The sequence below is a fragment of the Silurus meridionalis genome, chromosome 1, assembly GCF_014805685.1.
Source record: "Silurus meridionalis isolate SWU-2019-XX chromosome 1, ASM1480568v1, whole genome shotgun sequence".
NCBI lineage: Eukaryota > Metazoa > Chordata > Actinopteri > Siluriformes > Siluridae > Silurus > Silurus meridionalis.
Window position 1 is genome coordinate 23,143,772 of NC_060884.1, and position 19,709 is coordinate 23,163,480.

Consider the following 19,709-nt stretch of genomic DNA (forward strand, 5'->3'; position numbering starts at 1 on the left):
AAGTCTCCCCAAGATCTTTACACACTGTTGCTGGTAGTTTGGCCAATTCCTCCATGCAGATCTCCTCTAGAGCAGTGATGTTTTGGGGCTGTTGATAGGCAACACGGATTTTCAACTCCCTCCAAAAATTTTCTATGGGGTTGAGATCTGGAGACTGGCTAGGCCACTCCAGGACCTTGAAATGCTTCTTAAGAAGCCACTCCTTCGTTGCCCGGGTGGTGTGTTTGGGATCATTGTCATACTGAAAGACCCAGCCACGTTTCATCTTAAATGGCCTTGCTGATGGAAGGTTTTCACTCAAAATCTCACGATACATGGCCCTATTCATTCTTTCCTTTACACGGATCAGTCGTCCTGATCCCTTTGCAGAAAAACAGCCCCAAAGCATGATGTTTTCACCCCCATGCTTCACAGTAAGTATGGTGTTCTTTGGATGCAACTCCAAAAAGTTCTATTTTGGTTTCATCTGACCATATGCCATTCTCCCAATCCTCTTCTGGATCATTCAAATGTTTGCAAACTTCAGATGGGCCCAGACATGTACTGGCTTAAGCAGGGGGACACATCTGGCACTGCAGGATTTGAGTCCCTGGCGGCGTAGTGTGTTACTGATGGTAGCCTTTGTTACTTTGGTTCCAGCTCTCTGCAGGTCGTTCACTTGGTCCCACCGTTGGGGTTCTGGGATTTTTGCTCACCATTCTTGTGATCATTTTGACCCCACGGGGTGAGATCTTGCGTGGAGTCCCAGATCGAGGGAGATTATCAGTGGTCTTGTATGTCTTCCATTTTCTAATAATTGCTCCCACAGTTGATTTCTTGACACCAAGCTGCTTACCTATTGCAGATTCAATCTTCCCAGCCTGGTGCAGGTCTACAATTTAGTTTCTGGTGTCCCTTTGACAGCTCTTTGGTCTTGGCCATAGTGGAGTTTGGAGTCTGTCTTTTATACTGATAACGAGTTCAAACAGGTGCCATTAATACAGGAAAAAAGTGGAGGACAGAGGAGCCTCTTAAAGAAGAAGTTATAAATCTGTGAGAGCCAGAAATCATGCTTTTTTATAGGTGACCAAATACTTATTTTCCACCATAATTTGTAAAATAAATTATTTAAAAATCAGACAATGTGATTTTTGGGATTTAATTTTGTCTCTCATAGTTGAAGTGTACCTATGATGAAAATTACAGGCCTCTCTCATCTTTTTAGGTGGGAGAACTTGCACAATTGGTGGCTGACTAAATACTTTTATGCCCCACTGTATCTATTTCATAAAATATATTTAGTCCATCTGCATCAAAGATGCCACATTTTTTCACAGTAAGTGCAGCTTGCCTCCTGACAAAAAGATTATTGTTTTCCTGTAAGAGGGCGGGGCAGCAGTACAGGAAAGCACAGTTCAGTGAATGGCATATTCACTTATGTCTCTTTCCACAGTGTAGGTGTCTGTGGATGTATATATGTGAAGAAGAGCTAAAATCTCTGCCCTGGTGGTTTAGGACAAGCAGACCAGCAGTGGACTAATCTTATCTTAATCTTATTATCAATAAAGAAAAGGCAGGTGACTTGTGGTAAGAAGTGTAATCTCTTTTTTATTATTATTATTTCTAAAGAAATTGTGCTTATAAAGAGATGTAAGGGTAAAACACAAGCTAAATGTCATTTAGCTAACTTTGCTACACAAACTGTTAAAACAAGACTTAATTTGGTCTTGTCTATGCTCAGATGCTTAAAGTAAGAATAAAAATGTAAACAAAAGATACAGTTGTAATGTGCAGTTAAGATTTAAAGAGTGAATGGAAGATTGGAGGTTTGTATCCACTGACTGCCAAAGAACGATTTGGGGTCTTGCATAAACTCCTCAACATGTTTGTGTTGTAGTTTCAGTTGTAAATCACAAAAATAGTGCCTATGATACGAACAATGCTTGAAACTCTGGACATAGTTTCTGTGCCCTATTGCGAAGAAATGAAAGTATGTCTTAAGTGTTGCTAGTCTTGTATAACATCACTTTTGTAGAGTGTGCCTCTGTGTAAATGTACATAGATTTGTATCTGTGGCAGTCCATTTACAGATGTCTATCTGTTTTTATCATTAAAACACTTTCTCAATAAATATTTTAGTTTTTATCGGGCAATAAATCACAAGGGGTCTTGTTAATTTTGCTTCCTTGAAATGGAGAATTTTGCATCCATTTAAAGAAATGTTTCATTAAAGTTTTCTGGGTGTAGGTGCACTGCTTCATTATGTCATGATGTTCCTTGTAAATGTCTTGATAGATTGTCCTGCTTTACAAATGCTTTACATTAACACAAAATTTGTGTTGAATGTGCTGGATTTTTGTGTGGAAATAGGTTTCATCCCAAGAGTCAAATAAAAGCATCTACCAAAGAGGATGCTGTAGATAAAAAGTGATAATGATAAAAAGAAAAAGTTGCTAATGTCAACATGTGAAAGGAAACTTATTGTTTAGACATGCTGGGATGTTTTGCATTTTTCATGACACTTCATTGCTAAAAACTGTAGGCAGGCTGTGTAGCACATACCAATATATATATTAGGCATCGAAAATGAAATTACAAATGAAAGATAATGGTAACAAATACGCCCTAACTCCTGAATTCTCCTTAAGACTCAAATATTTCCTCCAATCTCTGACATGTCCCTACATGTCAATAATGAGATCACTATAATCCTGAAATTGAAACTATAAACACAAAATAAATAAGAAAAAAGTAAACCTGTCTCTTTGCATAACTTGGGCAAATATGGGCAAATATGTCAGACATTCAACAAATATTGATCTTCATATAGTATTCAACACCATATATTTGAACTCTTTTAAAATACTACTAAATATTATGTATGTGTTGCTATTTAACAGGTACAAGGCAATGTTCCATTGATTTGGTCACCTTTTCAGATGATGCACAAACAGACGTTTTGTTGCACATGATGGACAAAAATTACAGAAAATATTATAGCAGAAGCATAGTGTGGTTGAAATTGCACCATATGCAGTATGAAGGTTTTCTTTATGAGTGAGTAAGGAGCAGTGTTAAAGACTAGTAATATTACATGCATTGTGCAAACTATAAAAACTGTAATTGTATTCTTTGTAGCCCATAGTTTTTAGACCTTTTGTTAATTAGAAAGAATGTATTTAGCAAAAATAGTTTTGTCTACCTATGGTATCTATTAAACTAGCTACGACCGTAATTTGTCTTTGGAATGCAATTATCAGCAGCCAATGCAATCAAATAATACAATCAATATAAAAACATCATCTGATTTCAGTTCAAATGTAAAAAACTAAATGTATCTGTTGATTGTTTAGTTTGATCAATTAAACATTGTATTGTTTTAATTAGTTTTATTATTCTTTTGTGGTGGGGATGCTGGCATTTGAATTTGGTCTACTGCATGTTACACAGTTACTCTACAAAATCTGTACAAAATCTATATAGCAGCCTGTAGCACAAGTCAAATGTGATAGATTAAAAAAAACACCCACCGTGTAAATACATGTTAATCCGCAACCACACCAAGACCATGCCATAATGCCATAATGCCATTATATCTTCAAATAGTGTATATAACTGCCAAATAATCTGTTTTCTGATTTTAATATTTCTCTCTCACTCACCAACATCTATATTTGTATATGTTCTCATGGTAACATACTGTTTCTGTTCTATTTGAAACCCCTCATTACTTGTGTACTTTCCTTGGCTCTGAAAAGTTTAAATCAAGGGGGTATCTTTTGTAATGTTAGCATGAATCTTTAAATAAGGAAGGTTTGCCTATTTCTGGATAAGCATGGTCATGTACCTACTTTCCCCTTTGAGTCAGCTACAGCATTCCTCAGTGATTAGGGTTTTCGAAAGGGGATTTTTTTAGGATCAGCCTTGTGCTCAGCAATAAATTGCTTCTCTCACTGTAGGAGGAATGTCTCAATCTTAGTTCTTGTGGTAATGCTGTCAGTAAACAGCATGCCGGGGCATGAGCATGAAAGGAATCCCCACGTTTGAGGGGTGAGAATGAGCAAACACAGATGTATAGGCTTCTTGACCTAGCTAGCAATTCTGCTATGTGTGACGGGTGGCAAGGCGGATCAAAAGTAAATAGATTGTGAACTTATTACTTATTCCTAAGAAACAGTGGAGTCGTATAGCTGAAGACAAAACTTTATTATTTTATAACGTTTTTATTACGGTGCACATCCATTCACTGAATTTAACGCACGTTGACATTCTGAAAAGCCATCACACCAACAGAAATTTGTGCTGGCCACAGGCAGGGGTGGGTAGCTAAAGTTTAATGACCATGGTAAAATGAATTCAAAAACAGCAATAGCATTGAAAACATTTTGTTACTGAAGATGTGATGGTATTTTTTGGTTTGATTGTTTTTTTAAGTGGAAGGCAAAAGTGTGTGTGAATCTTTGGTAAATATTGAGAATATTACATTTAAGATTTTCGATAAGTACTTTAAAGTTAAAAATAAAAGTTTAGTAGCTACAATTATGTTTTTACTTGAGGCTTACTTGAGTAAGAGCATTTGCACTTAGTTTTACTAATGCCTAAGGAAAATAATTATTTATAGTAATGAAGTAAAGGAATTGCATCTCTGGTCACATCCAAATGAATTTTGCCTTTAAGATAAGCTGAATTAATCTGCTTCATGGATTTTTTATAGTTATAATTAGATATTTTCTGCTAAAAGTATGAAAACTACCTTAATTCCACAGGGCTGTGAGGATCACAAGAAAACTGTATGGGTGCAAAGACTAAACCCCCCATACCCCCTAAACCCCAGATAGAAGGGGTTATACCACATAAGGTCTTGGATTCTCCTCTCAGCAGCACTAACACAACAAATGGTGCACAATACAGGCCTATCCCTAAACCTCGTATGCACAAACCTGGTCCATTTAAGCACACCCTGAACCCACCTGGCCATGTTGGTCAAGCCACTTCAGACACAGACAATCCTGCATCAAGTATGTCACATTTAATTTATTTTATTTTTCAGTTTATTCACAGATGGTAATTTTATTGTGTTTAAAGTTGGTACATATAGAAAATGTGTTTCATAGATGGATCACGCGAGAACCACACTGTTCCTCTAGCCTATCCAGCCTACTGTTCTTGTGAGTGTCATAATCCCAGCAAGAATGGACCACAGAAAACCAAACAGTACCAGGACAATTACATAACTAGCTCGGGAAATAATAATAATAAGGAACCAAGAAGATTCCCTCCAGATTTACCTATACCTACAAGACCTCTGCCTAAAGAGACCTTGCAGCTTAACATAATAAATGGTAAGATTTCATACATTTTAATGTTAATCATAAGAGGTCTATAGAAAAGTACATTTTACATTAAATGTACATGTTCACATTAAAGTGTCTTTTGCTCTTGACTGAGTTAATACATAATTTCTAAACAACATATTAAGATGAAGAAAATTACATTTTGGGTTCTTTCATTAGGGAAAATAGATGGGTGACAAATTAAAGGGTGAACCTAATAAACTTTAATAACTTAGTAAAGTTAAACATCACATGCTCTCTGATTGCTGCAATTCTTGCAGTTGTTTGTTGATTACTTACCAACCCTCTGTCTATATACAGTAAATGTGTTGTTTGAATAGACTGTGCTCCTACAGCCTCTTAAGCAATATATGAATGGTGTTGTAATGCAGGAAGTAGTATATTGTTCTTATAATTGTGAGAAAAAGAGAAATAACAAAGGAAGACAGACAAACTATTACAAACCTTAAAGGTGTAGGTTTTTGCATTAGAGAAATTTAAAAGAAAGTGAATGAGTCAGTGAATACAGTTTTCTACACAATTCACATGTATTTCTAAACTGGAGGAAGCTCTGACAGAAAGAAGTCTAGCAGACCCAAGCCACAAGAGAATCAAAAGACAAGTTTGTGAGAGTCAACAGCTTGTGTGGTAGGTGCCTCCGAGGGCCACAGCTTCAAGCAAAGCTTAACACTGGTCATAGTTTCTGTTACAAATGTGAAGATTTAGAGCAAGTTTGACATTTTGAGTGACTGTAAGAAAGCTATTGCTAAGATGGCAAAATAAGAAAAAGAGCCTTTTCAGGCCCAGGAAACACCACCAGTGAACAAATAAAGACTAGAAGAATTTGTGGATCAATGAATCAAAATGAAATCTGCAGTTCATCATGCAAGATTTTTTACATCGTTGATTAGATGGAAAGATGGTTCCTCTGTGTGACACCAACTGTCAAGCATGGAAGCCTGGTGGTCGGGGGCTCTTTCGCAGCATCCATAGATGGGGACTTGAACAGAGTGAACCAAAACTATTACCACAGTATTTTGCAGCATGCAATACTTAGAAGAAAAGAAAAAGACTGTAGGCTTCAAATTATAGAATGGCCAGCACAGCCTCCAGACTTAAATCCCATCAAGATCGTTTGGGATGAACTGGTCACAAGGGTAAAAGACATTTGTAGGAACATCTGTAACCGTGTTGGAAAGAAGTTTCCAAAGAACATTCGATTTTCCTTGTGGCTACTTTGATGGATCAAAAGTTCAGATTAAATTTTGTTTAACAAAACGATTCCAAGATTTATTTTTATGTCCAATTGTTTATTTATTCTATCTGGTAATTTCAGAGTACATTGAGACATTAAACAGCTTACATTTCAATAAATTTTCTTGTCTCTCTCTACCCTCAGCTTGGTCAATGGTGGTTAATGCACTGATATCTGCAAATTAGACAAATCATATAAAAACTTCTATTCTATCTCTACCATCAGGAAATAAAACTGAGCCAAGTGGTGACGCACCAGCAATGCCTTTCCAAAAGTCTACACCTACTTCAAGGAAGTGGAGTAAAGAAAAGATGCTCTATCAGGAACAGTTTAAACGGCCCAACAATGAGCTCATCTTTGAGAGTTTGAGGAACGAATTATCCCGGCTATGTGAACCTGATGGGAAACCCAAAACAATATTGGTAAAATGTATGCTCTCTAAAGAGGATTGTATTCAAACAGAATGTTTCTCATTGCCATTTCGGAAGATAGACAATGCAAATAAAATAAAAAAAAAACTATCCAGCTGTTTACGTAGTCAGTCCTTCCAAGAATCAGCAAAATGCTCAGAACAATCAAGTGACACAATTTTGCCACCTTCAAGCTTGAAGGTTAAGAGGGCATTCAGCTTTCAGAGCATTCAGAAAAGCTATTCAGATGGAGGAAAGAAAAAGGAGGGTGGTCATTTCCAAGAGGCCTTTTGGCAGGAACACCATGTTGTAAAAAAGAGTGGAATCCTAAACAGTCTAACCCCAGAGGAGATTTGCCTTCAGGAGGTATTACAATCACAGCAGAAGGGTCTACGAAATCTTAAAATCTTTCATCATCATCATCATCCATTTCTTTCTTATATGATTCTTTTGTGTTTTTGTGTGTCTGTACCCACCAAAGAGCATTTATGAAGTGGCAACTTCTGAGAAGTCCTATCTTGAGCGACTAAATGTTGTTGTGAATCATTTCATGAAATCTGCAGAACTAACATCAACTATAAGTTCCCAAGACCAAAAATCACTCTTTTCCAGCATATGCAAAATGAGAGAAATAAGCCAGAGGTGAGTCTTCATTTTATAACACACAGAGATAAATAATAACCCAGTTAACATAAATAATATAAGGATATTTTAATGACTTTATATATGATTGTGTCTTATTATAGATTTCTTAACTCAATGGTACAGGAGATGGGCTACCATTTGATTTGTAATGTTCTCTGTGATGTTGTCTATCATTATGCCATTGGACCTTTGAATGCTTATGTGGATTACATCCGCAACATGCCATGCCAGAAGCACACACTTAACAACCTGAGGTAGAAAGCATGATTTAATAATCTTAAAATACACAGGATTTTAGAAGCATGGTTGCTATCTATATTTTGAAGTCAGGACTGTGTGTTGTTAAAGATGTTCAATGATAAGTGTGTCTAGAGGCTTGATGATACCAAATTATCTGCCTATTTCAAGAGAGTGACCTTATTATGAATGGTCTGTGCTCTCATATCTCTAACTGCCCCAACCTGGATAAATAGAAGGCTTGCAAATTCTCCACTTATACAAAAGTGTGGTTTCTTCTTGCCAGGAAGGAGAATCCTCGATTTGTGGAGATCTTAAACAAGCTTCAGGAGGATTCGTGTTGCAATCGACTGCCTCTTGACTCTTTCCTCTCTCTGCCTTTTCAAAGGATTTCGCACCTCAAGGTTTTAATGGAGGTGAGAGAAGAGAACCAAATGTGCAAAAATGAAATAGGACTCATGCTCATGCTTCCGTCTGAAAATGTTTTCTGTTGCAGACCATACTAAAGAGGACAGCCCAATCACAGTCAAATGTTCAGCTCATCGCAAAAGCAGCCCTGACAAAAATCTCTGAGGTAAATAAGGTGTTGATTTGTGAAGAGTAAAGAAATACATACAATCTTGAAAATGTACCACTGAACATTTAAAAGGCTTATTATGGTCACAGGAATGTATTCATATGCAGTATAATGTAGCAGGTCACATCGATGTTGTTATGTGCTCACTGCATAAAAAAAATACAGTATGTGATGGTCACCATGTTGTGCTCTTTTTTATCTGAAATATTAACCAGATGTATAAACTGAAAAATGAAAGCAGGTGGCCTACTATTGAAATATTATCATGACAATACATAAAAACCCCACATGCATTGCATAAGTCTACTATATAGTGGGCTGTCCATGTTTTTATTATATTACCAATGATGCGATTAAGTACCAGCCTACAGGTTCTTGCTAATTCTTCCTGGAAATGCTATGAAAATCTTGATTTTTTTTTACTTTTAGATCATTAAATAATTGCCTCAATGTTTTTACTGACCAGATTGAAATGATATTTGTGGAAAAACAGTTTTCATATTCTTCCATGTATTTTAACCTAGTAACATTGAATTATTTGTGTTTGTGATTTGAAAAGGGTTACAAGTTTTATGGTGACATGAGTTGCAATCCCATGTCACAAATGGAACTGGGTGCGATTGCTAATGTATTTTTGTGTGTGTAGGTGCTGGAGAAATGCAATAGGGAAGTGGGTAAGGTGAACCAGATTAAAGAGCTTGTGGACGTTGTCAACAAGATAGAGTTTGAGTGCAAGGTGATTCTGATGTTATATTATCTGTTTTAGTCGAAGGAATTATTTGGATTCAATGAAAGTAAAACAAATAAAGATTACATTTTTATTCTGTCTGTCTGTCTGTCTGTCTGTCTGTCCGCTTGTCTGTTGGTGTTTCAGTCCTGCCCACTGGTGTCACCATCTCGTTGGTTAATCAGAATTGGTGAGATGACCCTGCTTGCTAGGAATGAGAGCATTTTTGGCCAGAAAAAAAACTGTCCTGTCCATTTGATTCTCTTTAATGATTTGCTACTGTTAGCTTCAAAAAAAGGGTGAGAATGAACTCTAAAAGACGCACAATGATTTTCATTAGATCCACCAGATCTTTGCTTATTGTATTTTGACAGTAACACAATGTCGCATCATAACATAATTTATTTGTGTGTAATGTAATCTTGTAAATGCCAATATCTAGGTCAGACAAGTATGTGGTGCATGACCATGTCCACCGCTCCCTCATTGAGGTTACAGAGGGGGCTGAAGTGGAGGATGATCTGGAAGGGTATGACGTGAGCAGAGTCTTTCAGCTGGCTATTGTAAAGAAAAAAGGAAACTCATACCAAGTTTTACTGCAGGCTTCCTCTCTGTGAGTAGACTGAGAATATAATTACTAACACACACACACAAAGACACAGATATAGATGTATTACCGACCATTTTAAGTGCTGAACCTGATGGTATCTGTGGAGGACAGGAACTTTGAAACTCTGTGATTACTTTATTAGACATTTGGATGTGTGCGCAGTACAATAGGGACGAATACCTCTCTTTATTTCCGTCCACATTCGTCCTTTAGATCTTTGTCAGAGTTCTTTGTCAGGTTCTGTCGACAGCACTGTTTGCTGGAAATCTTTGGTTAGTGGTGACATTGTGGTGTTAAAATACACAGCAAATCTGCTGTACCTGCTGTACCACACAAATAATATCTGGTCAGCAGTGGTCCAACGGTAGTTCTTTTCTCCTGATGAACAGTGTAGAAAGGGGTGAGAAATTGCTCACAGCAACAAATGATCTACAGTGAGTAAATGTATACCTTCAAATGGTAGGTTTATGTCAGGCGGAAGAACATGCCGGAAACTGAAGTGCAATTCATGATGTTTAATAAAGAACAAAAGGGAAAAGGCAGAAAACGGCAGACCAGAACTAAGCTCCAAGTTTAACTAAACCTGGTGAATGCTATGACCAGAGAAAGTTCAGAGAACTAAACAGTCCCGCAAACAACGATAACCCCAACTAGCCACATAGCATACGTAGCTTGGGTAGTCCAACAATGTTCATCAGCCTAAACTGTAGAACGGACAATGAGCTGGTGAGGGGGGAACAGAGGTTATATAGCATGGAGGCTGATGAGTGCCAGGTGTAGATGATTAGTAGGTAGGAGAGCTGTTTGGAGTGATAGGTGGGTTAGGTGAAGGTGTGGCTGGTGGATCCCTGACAGTTTAATACCCACTGAATATTTATTACATTGTGAGGAAAAATGCTGCTGTGAGAGTGAATACTATAAAGTTCTACATTTTTATGAATAGCCAAAAATATTTGCTTTTCTCTACATATTTAATACTACAGTTACAGCGGAAAGGTCTAATTAGCAAGTCAATTTGCTAATATCCACACTGTTTCTGTTCTCAGAGAAGAGAGAAACAGCTGGCTGATGTTGCTGAAGAGTGAGGAAGGAGTGTATGAAGAGTGGGGTAAGTGCCTTGGATTTGGGGGAAGGTGTTTGTTTGCACTGAACACAGATTTGTGTCTGGGAGATTAATATTGTTTGATGCAGTTACACTTAACTGCTTAAGTAATTATTACAACAAATGATTTACTCCTTACTTTTATTTAAAATCTTTAAAAATATTATTATTTAAAAATATAAAATCTCAAGAACCTGAGAATGAGCACCCCTGGCCCTACCTCTGTAAAATATTTCAGTTAGCTGGACTAAGCGAAGACAAAGCACAGGATTCTTCTTTGCCATCTATTGAGGCACATATTTGATCTAACTTGAAATATCAGTTGGGTTATTTATTTTTTTTCTTTATTAAAATTCGCAATAACTTTTTTTATTTATTTATTTTAATTTCTATTTTGCATAACATGTTTCTTTTTAAATGTGCAACTCGAAGTTTCTGTCGCCAAAACAAATTCCTTGTAAATGCAAACATACTTGGCAATAAAGATCTTTCTGATTCAGATTCAATATTTAACTTAATTAGCAGTTTTTTCTTTTTGCTAATGTCATGCCGTGATTGACTTTTAAGCAAACACTGTAGTTTTTTTTTTTTAAACAACAAAAACAATCATAAAATTAGCCCAAATTTACAGTGTAATTTCACTTTTGAGAGTAAGATTTTGACATGCATAAACATAAATATACATTCTATAAACAAACAGACTATAATTTCAGAATCAGAATCAGGTTTATTGGCCAAGTGTGTTGACACACACAAGGAATTGGGTTCCAGCTGTTAGTGACTCTCAAAGTACAGACATAAATAAAACTATACATTCAGTTTGGACTATACAAGACAAAACAGACAAGAGAAAAACAGACTATACGAGACGATACAGACAATGTAAGACAATATAGAGAATACGAGTATTAAATAGGGATACAGGGTATCTGACAGATCAGTAATGTTCTCAGTGAGGTATTTCAGTATTTTTCCCCACTCATGACGAACTCATATAATTATTTCAGATATGATCGTTGAAAGAGCATTTTAAATGGCATCAGACCCTCAGGTCAAACAAAACTCCCCAAATCATTTCTATCTCATGTTCTGTATTACTCAGGAATACCCACGAGGGGGCAGGGTTGCGCTTTCATTGCAAATCCAGCTTGACAATTTGATTAGCAGCATTAATGAATTACATTAATAATATATTGTTTATTCCTCAGATTGTCCTCAGGTACAGTGCATTGAGGTGTATAATGGACAACAACTTGGTGAGCTCAATCTAGAGCCAGGGGACATCGTCAGCGTCATTCAGAAAAAATCTGACGGTAATCTAATAAACAAACCAACTGATTTGCTCATAGACATTATAAAATCTTGTAAATAATTTATTTAGAAGGTATTTGTGCATGCTGTATACAAATTGTGCATAAGTAGTTTTAAGGTTTGATAAATCTGCAATGAATTTGGGATATATTTATTTTTAGGAGCACAAATTCCTTAATTAGTGACTTGTTTTTTTTCCATGTGAGCCATGTCCATGTCACTGATTACTTTTAAGCACAACTTACTTTGAGGATTTTAATCAAATACTAATACATGATTTGAGTACAAAGAGATATACGAATAGGATGATGTGTTTGTTTGTTGTTTTTAAAAAGCTTATCAGAAAGGTTCACAGGAAGATCTGGTGGATAATAAAGGTGTGCAAAAGGAACTGGGATTCTGCAAGACATAACTAAAGAAGTCACACAAGCTGGTGGTGTTTTATTTAATTACGGTGTGAGTGGGGATTCAGATATGAAGCTTGCAGGGAAAGAAAAGAGCGCATGAATTAAAATGCAAGGCACATATTTAATGATTTTTTTTTTTTATTCTAGTCTGTGTCGGTTTATCATGCTCCGAATTATATTTTGAGGAAATAGCACCAAGTAAATTTGTGAGAATTTGTTACAGGCTGTTGCAAATAAAATGCCAGAATAATGTAGATGAGGCTAAGAGTTCAAAAATGATCCTACCAGTGCTGACATATCAGTCCAGTCTTATGGCATTTCATGAAATAGTCACGAAATGTAGTCTATTGATTCGTGTTCGTAGACACTTTTCCCTCTTTTTTCGTGTCACTGAGGACGACTTTCTGATACCACAGACACTGTATTGGGGTTTTTTTCTCGTTTTTTATTGATTTCATTTTTTTCAAGCACCATTACTCAATGTTTAAACAGGAGATTTTATTCTCGATTTTACTGCTTTATATTCAGAAATCTACTCTCATTGGTTCCTTCCAGTCAGAATACAGTAAATATATTCTCCAGGTTAATTAAGGAGACTGCGTTTAATTAGAGACACACATTTATTACAGTATAACACCCATCCCTAATGTATATTTTTGCCTTATTCTCTGATAATATTGGGGAAAAAGATTACCATTGGCATTTCTGTAAGCGTTGTCTTTGATCCTCTGCCTCCGTTGCTATGGAGATGGAGCCAGACGGAGACAGTCGTGCTGAGTGACACGAAGAAAGGGGGAAATCCGTGCCCATGAACACGAATTGATAGATTAAAGTTCGTGACTCTATCACGAAATGCCGTGAGACTGTTTTGTTGTACATTTCTACCTCTATAGAACTATAGAAAGGGGTTCATATCTAATTAGACATTCAGCTGTAAATTTAAATCAAACCTAACCAGATTGCATTACACCCCTAATATGCTTCATTCTCTCAGACACCTCATTGGAATCTTAAAAAAACAGTAACATGCATTTTTTTATCATTGCAGGTTTAATGGAGGGTCGAAAGCTTCCTGGTATGGAAAGGGGCTGGTTCCCTGCTAAGTGTGTGGTGGAGATCATTAATGAACATGTGCAGAGACGCAACCTGCGTCAGCGCCATCATGTCCTTCAGACAGCTGCAAGCATCATAAAATGCCATAGCATCAGTCAGGAACGGCACACTGCTACCTGCTTCAACATACATTAATAATATTATTTCATTGTCTGCATATTAAATCTTATAGGTCCAGTGCTACTGTAGCAACACCTTCAGAAACTTAAAACACTGGGAGTTTACTGTGTGCACATTTTATGAGTCTGTGTCCATAAATATAATGAAATCTAAATCGTATTTAATGATCATGCTCTGAATAATATTTTATTTTATTGTAATGGTGATGGAAAGCATCATGTTCTTCAATGTGATAGCTTAGCTTACTAATTTGCTTAAACTAACTAAAAGTTAATGATACTTCTCAGATTTTAGACTTTTAATAGATAATTGATGTGTTGATTGTAAAAGAGTTTTTTTATTTTATATTCCTCGCTGAAACCTCAGACTACTCTGAAACGGTCGCCCTTTTTATACATCACCTTTTGAATAAATTGAGAATAAAAATGTTCATTCAAATTGAATGTATTATATATTCTTGCATTGTGTATGTAATATGATGTATAAAGGCACTGTTTAAATAGTTGTTACTTCGTCCTATTTTCATCTTCAGTAAGTGCTCTTAAGGAAAGAAACCTCAAAAGGCAAGGTATCTATCTATCTATCTATCTATCTATCTATCTATCTATCTATCTATCTATCTATCTATGGATAAAGAAACCAATGTGGATGCCCCCCCCCCCCCCCCCATCCTTTACATCTGCCACTTTCGAACCAACCACCTGCATGTCTTCCCTCACCATATCCATAAACGTCCTCCTTGGTCTTCCTCTTTTCCTTTTTTCTGGTGGTTCCATCCTTAGCATTCTCCTACCGATATACCCCATGTCTCTCCTCTGCACATGTCCAAACCATTTCAATCTCGCCTCCCTCACCTTTTCTCCAAAACGTCCTACATGCGCTGTCCCTCTAATAAACTAATTTCTAATCCTGTCCATTGTTGTTACTCCCAACAAAAACCTCAACATCTTCAGCTCTGCTACCTCCAGCTCCACCTCCTGTCTTTTACTCAATGCCACTGTCACTAAACCATACAACATCACAGGTCTCACCACAGTCCTATAAACTTTCCCTTTCCCTCTCGCAGATACTCTTCTATCACAGATCACTCCTGCCACTCTTCTCCCCCCACTCCACCCTGCCTGCACTCTTTCCTACACTTCTCGAACACACACTTTGCACTGTTGACCCCGGGTACCTGAACTCCTCCACTTTCTCCCTGCACTCCACTGCCCTCCCTCTCATTCACACACATGTACTCTGTCTTACTCCTAATGACTTTCATTTCCCTTCTCTCCAGCGCATATCTCCACCTCTCCAGGCTCTTCTCAAGGGTATGTAAAGTGAAGCACTGCATTTGAGTTGGAAGTGGTGCAATATACTAGTCCATGTTGGTTGTGTTATTGTAATGCATATGAAATAGTGGTTTACATTAATGGTAGAGTTTTTGGAGGCGGATCAGAGATGATGGTGGGTCCTTGTTGATGAGCTCAGCTGCTGATGGGAAGAAGCTGTTTTTGTTTTGTGAGTGTGTCTATGGTGAAAGAGGTCACCCATGATCTTAGCTGCCTGCTTTAGGGTCCTGGAAGTGTACAGGTCTTGTAGGAGAGGAGGATTGCAGTCAGCCACTGCAACATCTTACCATCATTTATTTATTTTTTAACCATTTATTTACCTATTCACTAGTTTCCCTTAAGAATGAATAAAAGCTTTTTGCTATGCTGAACAACAGGAAATCTGTGCAGGTAAGTGTTGGCCTGGTGGACAGTGTTGTTCGGTTTATCAGATCTTCTAGGACTGTCAATGTCTTAAACCCTCTCTGTCAAACTGTATGATCTGCTGGTTAAACTGGTCTTCCTGGTGTGACCTGCTTGCCAGCACTATGCAGACCCTAAGCAGAATGAGGGTGATGTTGTCCCTGTTGAAAACATCACCGGAGCGCATAGAAATGTGTTTTAAATTAAAAAAAAAAAAAAAAAAAAAGCCAATGATTCCCTGGATTCAAGCGTCTCAAACGCTCAACCAATAAGAACTAAAGAATGCCTTGCGCCATCCAATCAAGTCACACCTGTATTCCTCCAATCAGGATGTTCCGGGGCTTCTTCCAATCAGGTGACGCCTTTGTTTGTGGCTCGCGCCTGTGACTCCAGTCTCAAGTAATTCCTGAAAAAAAAAGAGTTGAGAGGAATAAGGCGCACGGAGACGAGGTAAAAGCTGCTTTTTATTAGTTTAAAGCGAACGAATAACGTTTGTTTTGAAGTATTGTGCTCTTTAAAACAACTTTAATTATTGTTTTTGAGGTCGTCAGAAACACTTTTTAAGTCTTGGGCGCTTTAAAAAGCGCGTGTCAGTGGGAGGTCGAAGTTTGGTGGGTGTTTTTTTGTGCAGTTTGCGAAATGTTTAGGAGCTTCGTCATGGAAGAGTTTGGGCTCGTATAGGATGTTTTGCAGATAAAGTCTAGAAAAGGTAGCCATTTCTCTCTCACTCACTCTCTCTCCGCACAAACGCGCGCACACGCAGGCACGCGCGCGCGCTCACACTAAATCAGATTTGTGCTCTCAGTAGGTTACCTGGTTACTGAGATTTTGCTAAATCCAGCTCCCTGAAAAACACTGCAGAGTTCTGTGTAACAGCATTAAATTGTCTCTCCCAATCTTATCCATGCGCATTACAACTTCCTTTTGTTATCCTGACCACTGCAAACAATCTGCTCATTTATTAATGCCTTAATGATTATTTGATGTAAAACTGTTTGACTTGAGAAATCTCCACGCGCTTGCATTTCACTACTGCAGGTATATTTTGTATGCTTTGGTTATAATTTGCCTGTTGGTAAGAAATACATAAGACTATAGCAGGATCTGACACCATTCCTCATCCCAGAGGCTTCTCCTTTTACCAGCTTATAGCACAACTATTGGATTGAAACAACTATTGCAGACTTCATCCACTGATGTTTAAATCAAATTTGCTCAATTTCCATAAATGCAATATCAGGCGGCTTGTTAAAGAGAACCGAAACTTAAATTGTAACTCAGTGATCAAGCTAATGTCTGAAAAAGTTTTGAGATCGTCCTATTTTTGTCTTTGGATAATAGATCAAAACCATGAAAAGGAAACCGATCCCTTAAAGCTCAGGGGTCTGTTGTCACATCACATCAAATCCATTCTGATTGGTATTGTTTTACTGCAGTCGATAGTGTATAATGCAGATGTTCTATGAGGTGTTGGATTTGGATCTCGCATCAGCGTATATTGCTGAAGTGTTGTGATGGAAAGCATATGGCTAAGCCCAGATCATGATATTTGGCTTCCATATTTTCTTCAAACTGTTAATACGTCGACGCCTTAGATCCGGGGTGATGATTTAGTCTATAAATCTTGTTATAAAACCAAAAAGGAGCTGATTTATCTGGGTTTCTCAATGTGTGGGAATAATCGAGGCGGGTAACAGGTTTTGGATTTGTTTCATGGCTACGTTGTCGTTCTGCTGGCACACTCAATTTGCGATTAAACACAACAAAACAAACAAGTCCTTTCTTTTCACAGATCTTCATATGCAAGGAAGTCATTTTTGGATAGTGTTTTACAGTAGCGAAAAAAAATAAAAGGCACAGTCTATTAATACAGTCCTAGTTTGTTTTGGAGGTGGCCACGTCTGTCTCTGCGTCACTGTGTATGATGGATGACTTTTCAGCAGAGACTGAACTGTTTCCACTAGGTGATGTCAGGCCTTCTTAAACAGAACAGCTGCACTAATACATCAATCAGTACACTGCTATTATGGGATCAGGGTGTACAGCAAGGATAGCGGCTGGATGAATGGAAATGTGCGAATTGTTCAGGATTTCTAATTCATTTCCATTCTGTGTTTTCCTCGCAGGCTGGGTGTGTGAGAGAAAGAAGGCCGGCTGCGCCGTGAGCAGCGATGGGCGAGGTTGAGGGCACGTACCGGGCGCTGCAGACTCCAGGCACACGCCTGGGATCTCAGTTCAACCCCGGCATCAGTACGCTGGAACCCGGACAAAGCCTGAACTCACCTGTCACAGGTGGCAAAGGCAAGTGTCTGCAGATCCGTGTTCAGGGCCTGGATGATGCTCAGGAATTCTATGAGATTGAGGTAAGTCCCATTTTCTGTATGAAGTTCACTGTTTTTCTCATGAGTTAACTATGCAAATAAAGCCGAGGGACGTCAAATGCTTCCGCTCCAGTATTGAAAGCGAAAGTTTTTCTTTATTTTGAATATTTCACAAACGTTAAATGAGACTTCGGAACACTGTTTTTGTTGCTTAATGTACTCATACAGTATGTGCATTCTGAGCTGTAATTTACATTTACAGTATCCATCAAAAACAAGATTATGCTAGTAAAATAGGTCAGGGCCTGATAATACATTCATCTGAAACGCTTTAAGGGAATAGTTGGTACAATACTTGAATAAAACATGTTTAAAATGGTGCTTATGTAAGTGCTGAGTAAAGAGGTAGGTGTTCAGGGTTTGTTTACACACACACACAAAAAAAAGAAGCCAGTGACTCTGTTTAAGCATTTAGGGGAAGTTCATTCTACCACCTGTGTGCTAAAAAGGAGAAATGTCTTGATGCATCATTATCTCCTTCTATTTTTCTGTATTTAGTTGTTAAATCTGTTGCTCACCCATTTATTTTATTTTTTTTGACTAATTTTCTTCTCTTGATCCAAGTGGCAGGTTATTTAGATGAACTTCTGGGCAGTTTTCATAAAAGCAGAGAAATGAGTTTGAGAGAGAACGTTCATCTTAAGGCAGCTATGCTGTGGGTGACATGTGACAGCTGCCACCTCGCTGTGCTCCTCGAATCCCTTCTTTAAGATCACTTTGGGCACGCCCCACTTGTTGTGTCTGAGATCTAACTAGGCTGCTGGCCTGAAGTGGTTTTATGAGCCATGAGTCTCTCTAGTGTAGCCTGGTGTAACCGTCCAACTGAGAGAAAACTCTGGAAAAACATCTTTTAACGGTTTCAACATCGAGCCCGGGTCACTGGCCGTCATGATAGTGGTTTAGTGCTTTAGGATCGGATTTCAGTTTTTGTTCAGTGCTTGGTTTGGCTACTTGCTTTAATACCACTAACACAGGCCAAAGTTCAGGCCAAAAACGAAATCACACTGGAATATTAATGACAATAATTACAATGGTGAATGTTTTATATATAATAAAAGTGTTTTGTGTATAATAAAACTAAAACCCTAATAGAAAAAAGCTATATAGGAAATCTAATTGTGCACTAAATTGAATTGAACTACTTTTTAATATAAAAACAACCAGGATAATGTGCTTCAGAAAAAGTGCTTAGTTTTAAATCTAGAACCCAAAAAACCCCTCAAAAAATAAACATGTTTTGAACGTTGAAAGTTTTTCGTGGCTGAAAAGAAAAGAACCACTTACACACTAGTTGTAGAAGACCTAGCTTATAGTTTGGTTACTTCTTGCTACATCTATACCCTGCGCCTGTGACGTTGAACTTGGCAGGAAAAGGGATTACGGTGTTGGATGCAGGAGTGTGGGTGAGGAAGGATCTCACACTGGGTAGTTGCCACTTTCACTCTTTTTACTTGCAGATCAAATGTGAGGCATGATGTGAGGTATGTGTTAAACCACTGTGCTGGGGGCTTGTAATGCAGCTAAACTAATTAATACAAACGTTTTCTTTACTGTCACGCAGACCAGGAAACATTTCATGGTACCAAACCCAAAAAGGTCTGAATTTGGTTGCACTTCTTGGGTTCAGGAAGTAAATTTCTGGGTACATGAGTTAACTGGACATTTGATTCCTATAATGTTTAATAAATTCCTATAATGTTATAAATGTGCATGTTTGTGTTGGTGTAAGAAGAATGTAAAATGCGTCAAGGGTTTGATAGAATTAA

General features: G+C 37.7%; 2 protein-coding genes and 1 long non-coding RNA gene across 10 annotated transcripts in view; 2 read left to right on the forward strand and 1 right to left on the reverse strand.

Annotated features, from left to right (window-relative positions):
* Nucleotides 1–14,269, forward strand: part of LOC124384257 (ephexin-1) — a 35,748-nt gene extending 21,479 nt beyond the window's left edge. Inside the window, exons 1-14 of one of the 5 annotated variants that reach the window (XM_046846971.1) lie at nucleotides 1,443–1,566; nucleotides 4,746–4,997; nucleotides 5,094–5,321; nucleotides 6,793–7,343; nucleotides 7,459–7,619; nucleotides 7,724–7,876; nucleotides 8,146–8,275; nucleotides 8,356–8,433; nucleotides 9,083–9,172; nucleotides 9,311–9,462; nucleotides 9,606–9,776; nucleotides 10,820–10,881; nucleotides 12,084–12,188; nucleotides 13,642–14,269. In XM_046846971.1, coding sequence (XP_046702927.1) covers nucleotides 4,772–4,997; nucleotides 5,094–5,321; nucleotides 6,793–7,343; nucleotides 7,459–7,619; nucleotides 7,724–7,876; nucleotides 8,146–8,275; nucleotides 8,356–8,433; nucleotides 9,083–9,172; nucleotides 9,311–9,462; nucleotides 9,606–9,776; nucleotides 10,820–10,881; nucleotides 12,084–12,188; nucleotides 13,642–13,841 — 2,307 coding nt within the window. In that variant the 5' untranslated portion in view covers nucleotides 1,443–1,566; nucleotides 4,746–4,771 and the 3' untranslated portion in view covers nucleotides 13,842–14,269. Of the gene's footprint in view, nucleotides 1–1,442; nucleotides 1,567–4,745; nucleotides 4,998–5,093; nucleotides 5,322–6,792; nucleotides 7,344–7,458; nucleotides 7,620–7,723; nucleotides 7,877–8,145; nucleotides 8,276–8,355; nucleotides 8,434–9,082; nucleotides 9,173–9,310; nucleotides 9,463–9,605; nucleotides 9,777–10,819; nucleotides 10,882–12,083; nucleotides 12,189–13,641 lie in introns of those variants that run through there. The other 4 variants (XM_046846961.1, XM_046846978.1, XM_046846988.1 and 1 more) reach the window with 4 other exon arrangements.
* Nucleotides 9,893–10,502, reverse strand: LOC124384279. Its single transcript, XR_006925368.1, has 2 exons — nucleotides 10,224–10,502; nucleotides 9,893–10,151 (listed from the first exon to the last, which is right to left on the reverse strand). It is a non-coding gene; the product is annotated as an uncharacterized LOC124384279 (long non-coding RNA).
* A 1,622-nt stretch (nucleotides 14,270–15,891) lies between the features above and the next one.
* farp2 (FERM, RhoGEF and pleckstrin domain protein 2) overlaps nucleotides 15,892–19,709 on the forward strand; it is a 51,355-nt gene continuing 47,537 nt past the window's right edge. Inside the window, exons 1-2 of one of the 4 annotated variants that reach the window (XM_046855670.1) lie at nucleotides 15,892–16,012; nucleotides 17,689–17,925. In XM_046855670.1, the coding sequence (XP_046711626.1) occupies nucleotides 17,734–17,925 (192 nt within the window). In that variant the 5' untranslated portion in view covers nucleotides 15,892–16,012; nucleotides 17,689–17,733. Of the gene's footprint in view, nucleotides 16,013–16,124; nucleotides 16,272–17,688; nucleotides 17,926–19,709 lie in introns of those variants that run through there. The other 3 variants (XM_046855684.1, XM_046855662.1, XM_046855679.1) reach the window with 3 other exon arrangements.